Here is a 6,000-nt window from a genome sequence, read left to right as displayed (position 1 = left end):
CCTCACGGACCCGTTGGACCGGCGGTACTCCGACCCCGGGCGTCCGGCGCGGCGCCTACGCGGCCTCGGACCGGATGGGGGGACGCGGGCTGGGAGGAGGGCCGGGCCCTTCTTGCGGTTTATTCACGTTCGCGAGCTTGAGAGGCGGCGCGCCTCAGTGGATAGAACGAGGGCCCGGGAGTCGGCGGCTCATGAGTTCTGATCCCCACCTGCAAGTCACTTCGCTTCTCTGTACCTCAGTTACCTCCTCTGAAAGATAGGGACCGAGGCCGTGAGCCCCGGGTGGGGCAGGAACCCGATTATCTTGAATCCACAGTGCCCGGCACATAGTAAGTGATTTAAAAATGCCATAATAGTAATAATTACTGTCCGCCGTGCGACCTTGGGAAAGTCGCAACTTCTCTGTGCTTCAGTTCCCTCAGCTATAAAATGGGGATTAAAGCTGTGAACCCCATCGTAGGGCACGGACCGTGTCCAACGTGATTAGCGCGCGCGTCTACCCCGGCGCTTAGCGCCGGGGTTGGCACGTAAGGCCGGGGCAACCGTCTGGAGGTCGGCTGCCCTCCCCGGGCAAACGTGCTGACCAGATGCGGGCCGAGCGGGTAGGGGCCACGCTCCGGGGGCGTCGTCTGCGCGCCCGGCGCCGGGACGACAGGAAGAACGCCTGCCCGAGCAGAGACGCCGGCACGGCCGCGGCGTCTCCGGGAAAGGGCCGGGGCCTGGGGTCGCGTCCCGCCTCGCTACCGATCCAAGAAGGGGGTCGGGGCACCGGGGAGATGGAGGGGCCAGGACCAGCCGAAGCCCGGGGCAGAGGAAAAATGGCCGGACAGGGATGCCAACTTAGAGGACCTTCTGCCACGGGCACTGCTGAGGTATCCGTGGCCGTCGGTGTGGGGTGGCTCCTCCGGGCGTGCCCACCGTACCGGGTGTTACTTGGAAGTAGAGGATCAGAGGGTCCCGGTGTTACAGGAAGCCGGAATCCGGTCGCCCCCACGGGCCAGGCAGCGACCGACGGGGGACACCACATCCCGAGTTCGCAGGGGGTCCCGTTTCCCCTGCTCGCCCAAAGGGAGAAACAGCGAACGCCGCAAAACCCGGCACCTAAGCCGTCTTCGTTTTATTGATATTTCAAGAGCTGCCATTTGGTTTGGATAGCAAAGTTCAGAAAAAGTAACTGACCCATTTTTTTTCCCCTCCTTTTTGACTTTTTTTTTTTTTTGGAAAATCGTTTTTAAGTTTTCGACTCCTCCACCGTGACCTAGACGGGCACACACCCCCGCCCCCCCCACCCCCCCCCGCCCCCCTCCATCCGATACCCACGTCCGCCGGGAACGGAGGGCCTCGGTTTCGGAATCCTCCCGGAATTGAGACGGAGGGCTAGCGCCCGGTCTCCAACCTGGGCATCGAGGAGTCCCCCGGGAGCCCGACGAGCCGGTCGGCCCCGGTGTCCGTGTCCCCGCTCGATTCTGGCGGCCGATCCGCTGGGTGGTTCCCCGAGCCCCGCCCCGCCGTGGGCAGCGCCGGGGCCGCCGTCTTGGCAGAGCGGGGACCGGTCTTTAGACTCTTGGGGGTGGGGGGAGATGGAGAGATCCCCCCCCAGATGACCGCTTCTCCCTTCGGTCAACCTGTCCGAGAACTCTCGAGCGATGGGAAAATAGCTTCACCTCCTGCGGCTGTAGGGGTGCCGTTTCGGCGTTGGGGGAAAGGCGTAACGGTTTGGTTCTCAAGCTCCGACCTCAGGAGGAACTGACCCCGTGGAAACGCGGGCCCCCCCCCCCACGCCCCCCGGAACGAGGCCGAGAGCCGGCGAGCGACGCGCCGGGTGGGCGGGGGCCCACGGTCCACCTCGCTACCCGGAGGAGTTCCCGCTCGCTCTCCGTGTCCCTCGACGGGGAGGGGACCGGGGCTGCACCTGGGGACGCGCCCCTTCTCCGCATCCCGGGGAAGACGTCTACGAAAAGTTTCATTTACACCACGGAGTGCGGAAATCCAACTCCTTCCAAAAAAAAGCCCCCAAAAGACGAAACACCGAAACGCACCTCTCCCTTTCTTCCCTCCCTCCCCGAGCCCCACCCTTAAGCGACCCCGACTTAAGGGTTGCTAAATACTTCGAGAAACTGGTCGAGGTTGTGACTTAGTGTTGAACCCGTGGCAGAAACCTCACAACCAGCCCAGTTTTTGGGGGGTAGCTTTAAGCGAACCACGCGTTCCGCGGATATGACGGCCGAGCCCTAGGGAAAGGGGGGAGGGGGCGGGCGACGGGGAGAAAAAGCGTAGCCGTTCCGCCGGTGAAACCGCTTGGAAGGTCCAGGCGCGGGACGGTGTGGCCGGATGGTCCTCCGGGACTCCCGTTTCCCCATCCAGGCACCCCCGGGTCACCGCCCACCCCCGAGATCCCCACCACACCCGCCGGGACTAGGCGGCTGGGGGGTCTCGGAGAAGACGACGGCCGGGGGGATCCGGGGCCCCGGTGGAGCCGCTGCCGAGGGCGACGTGCAAGACGAGAGGGCCTCCGGGTTCTCCTCGGCAGAGGCGCGGAGGGCGACGCTTCAGGACGTCGATGGCAGAGGCCTCCGCGGTCCCCAGTGGCCCGGGGCTCCTCCGGGGGACCGGGACGGGGAGGGAGGGAAGGAAGAGGGGCCCAGAGCCAGCCTGACCCGGCCAGATGGCCCGCAGGCTCGGTCGGGCGGGGGGTCCCGCCAGCCGTGGCCGGCCTCGGGAACCGTCGCCGCTCTCTCCGGGGCCCCCAGGGACGGGCCCGCCGCGGCCGTGGGCCGGCGGGGCGGGGAGGAGGCGCCTTCCCCGCGGCTCCCTCCCCGGAAGACGGCCCCCGCTGACTCCCTTTCCGCAGGTGGGCCCCCCCCCCCTCCAGAGGGGTGAACCCCGATCCTTCGGCACCGACCCCCCGGACGGGAAAATCAGGCCGACGCCAAGGCCCGGCCGCTCCCGACCCGCTCCCTCTTCAGGTATCGCTCCCACCCGAACCACGGCAGAGGTCGCCGGCCGGAAGACGACCTCGGTCCGGCCTCCTCCTCCAAGACCAGCCGTACCTCTTCGGCGTCGGTTTTCTTCCGAAAGGGAATGTGAGAGTGGGGCTGTATTTTTTTCCTGAATCGACTCCGGAGGTTTCTTCCCCCTTCCCAGCACGGCTCTTCGGAGGCTCTCCAAGCCTCGACGCCCTCCTTCCTTCGGGTCGCTTCTTCGCCGCCCATCTTTGCCGTGGTTTCCGCCGCTTTCTGAGGGCTCTTCTGTTTTTTCCGCTCCCGGTGCCGGTTCCGAGCTTCCGGGGGGGGTGAGGAGAGGGGCGCCCGCCTCTTTTCCCACGCGCTCCCCGGAACGCGCTTTCCCGGAGGGGCTGAGACGCTCTCTCCAGAGGAGGTCCATTTCGACTACGCCGGGCGGCCGGACGTCCAGAGTGCCTATCGGAGGGGGGTCCCTGAGAAGAATCGGGGCTGCCGCTCTCCAGGCGATCTGGCAGGGAGAATTCCCAACCGGGAAGCGGCCGTGAGCCGACCCCAAAAATGTCGTTTGGGAAGAAGTGCCTCACCCGGAGCCGGGAAGGCTCTCGGTCGGGGGGATCAAGCCGGCCTCCCCTCCCCGGTTTCCCTGCCTCCGGCTGCTCCGAAACGGGGTCGCCAACACGAGGCCAGGCGCCTCTCCCTCCCCCGGCCCCCGCCGCCGTATTCCGGCTTCCCGCCCCCGGCCGGGCACCGTGGTGCGGCGCGCGAGGCTGGGGCTACAAATCCCAGAAGGGGACGGGGGAGGGAGAGGCGAGGAGGAGAGGTGACAGTAGCAAGCGCGGCGGAAAGGAGAGGCCACCGGGGCAGGCGAGGAGCGGGGTCTGTCCCCCAGCCAACGGCCTGGGGAGCTCGGTGCAGGTCTCGGGGGTCTTAAATGGAACGGACCGTCCCGACCCGGTTTCTCGTCTCATCGCTCGGGCACCGAGTCACCGAGGACCCCGAGACGAATGACGTCCGGCCAGCGGGGCGGGACCGCGAGCAATCCAGGGCTCGGGACCGGTGCGCTTCCGGAGGGACGGCCGGTCCGAGGACTCCGATCCCCAACGCCTACCAAGCTGGGGGCGTCGAGTTCACACGGATCCCCCTCGCCGGCTCCGATGGGTCAGGGGGCCTCCGGCGGATTCCAAGAAGCCCCCCTGGCACAATCCCACGGGGAGCGCGGTCGCTGCCCCTCCCGGAAACCCGCCTCCCGGCACGTTCCCGCCCGGCTGGGCCAAGCCCTCCGTGGGACGCGAGCTGGCCGAGGGGAAGAGAGGCCTCACTCCTCACCCCCGGGGGCGGGGCCCGGCCCCGGCCAAGAGAAGAGCGCATCCCCCCGACCCCGTCCTAGGCCGAGCCCGTTCTCGACGCCCCCCGGGGAAGTTTCCGTTTCCTCGAAACCAAGGAAGGACGGGCACGGGCCGAAGCGGAAGACCGGGACGCCGGGGGCGGAGACGCTTCCGGCAGGGGATCTTCAGAGGCCGAGGGACGGTCCGTTGGTGCCGCGGGCTTGACGGCCGCCCCCCCCGCCACGGGAGGAAGCGTGACGGGCTGGGGCCTCCGCCCGCACCGGCCACGGCGGGCGGGAGCCGGCCGGAGGGACGCGGCCGGGAGGGCGTGGGCCCGGCGGCCCGGGTCACGCGCGTCTGGTCCCGCTTCGCCGGCTCCCACGGCGGCGACGGCGGGGGGGGGGGGGGGGGGGCGGTTCTCCGGATTGTCCTCACTCCCCCGAGGGGGCTGCCCGGGGACGGGAGAGGTAGTCCCTACGCTCCCATCCGGGAAGGTCTTGCTCGGAGGGCACGCTCTGCTCGGCCTCGGCACGGCCTCCGTGAGGAAAAAAGCGCGCGATCCCCTCGGCCGAAAACCGACGGACGAGGGGCGAACAAAAAGAGCCGCGAGTCTGAAGAGAGCCAACCGGCCAGAAGTAGGCAAGCACGACAAGAGAGGGATACTCCAAAGCCCGAAGGAGACTGCCCGCGTCGAGGGTCACTCGATTCACAGTGTCGAGTCGGAACCCCTCCGTTTCCCCTCCCCGCCCCCCAACCCCCGCCACTCCGTGCAGCTTTGTCCCCGAAACGGGGACGCGCACGGTCCACCTCAAAGGCTTCGGTCGGATTCAGTACTTCACTCCCGGAACGAACTCCTTGGCGTCGGGATTCAGGTTACTTTTGCTCTGAAAAGAGGACGGGAGAGGAGAGGGTGAACGGCGGGGGCGGCCGAAGCCCCGTTCCCCTTCCCTCCCGGGCCCCCCGGCCCCGTCCCGATCCGCTCCGGGACCCGGCCGGGCCCCGGGCCGCGCTCTCCTCTCCGGCCACGCCCGGGGTGGCCGCCGTTGGGGCCGTCTCTTCCGTCCCCGAGCTCCCGGGCGAGCCGCCCCGCGGTCGCGTGCCCACCCTCGGATCCGGCGCATCCCGCCCCTCCCGCCCCGGCTCTAAATCCCCGCTCCGAACCGAGGAAGCTGCCCCCGATCGACCCGACCTCGTCTCCACCCCGACCGGGGACCCGGACTTCCCCTCAACATCGATCCACTCTGGCAGATCCTCCACTTCTATTTCTACACTGTCACGTGTATCTGGAGAGCGAGACAGAGGGAGAGAGCCCCAGAGAGGCAGAGAGACACGGCATCCTTTGGGTCGAATCGTGGAAACTGCTTCACCTCCCTCTGTCGGGTCCGGGTGAGGCGTCGCCGCCACGTAAAAGGGAAACGGCCCAGGGAGCTGGGATCTGATCCCACCTGTCCGCTGTGTGACCTCGGGGAAGCCACCTCACTTCTCCGGGCTTGGGTCACCTCCTCTGAAAAGCGGAGAGTGAATCCTTCTCCCTCTTACTTACGACTGTGAGCCCAATCTGGGACGTGGACCGGGTCCGCCCTGATCATCCTCTATCTGCCCCAGTGCTTCGTACAGCGACTGGCACATTGTAAGCGCTCCAGGGCAAAAAAAAAAAAAAAAAAAAATCAGTTGGCCTACAGTTCTACAGTTTCGATTTTTAACTCGCCGGG

General features: G+C 67.3%; 1 protein-coding gene across 4 annotated transcripts in view; it reads right to left on the bottom strand.

Annotated features, from left to right (window-relative positions):
* Positions 1-4,948: 4,948 nt before the first annotated feature.
* The window catches only part of PAIP2B (poly(A) binding protein interacting protein 2B), a 48,641-nt gene continuing 47,589 nt past the window's right edge, over positions 4,949-6,000 (bottom strand). For all 4 annotated transcript variants that reach the window (XM_029083283.2, XM_029083286.2, XM_029083285.2 and 1 more), the window contains exon 4: positions 4,949-5,172. In XM_029083283.2, coding sequence (XP_028939116.1) covers positions 5,116-5,172 — 57 coding nt within the window. In that variant the 3' untranslated portion in view covers positions 4,949-5,115. The remainder of the gene's footprint in view (positions 5,173-6,000) is intronic.

Source organism: Ornithorhynchus anatinus, chromosome 18, assembly GCF_004115215.2.
Source record: "Ornithorhynchus anatinus isolate Pmale09 chromosome 18, mOrnAna1.pri.v4, whole genome shotgun sequence".
Taxonomy (NCBI): Eukaryota; Metazoa; Chordata; class Mammalia; order Monotremata; family Ornithorhynchidae; genus Ornithorhynchus; species Ornithorhynchus anatinus.
Note: the sequence above shows the minus strand (reverse complement) of the source record. Positions and strands in the feature narration are given on the sequence as shown.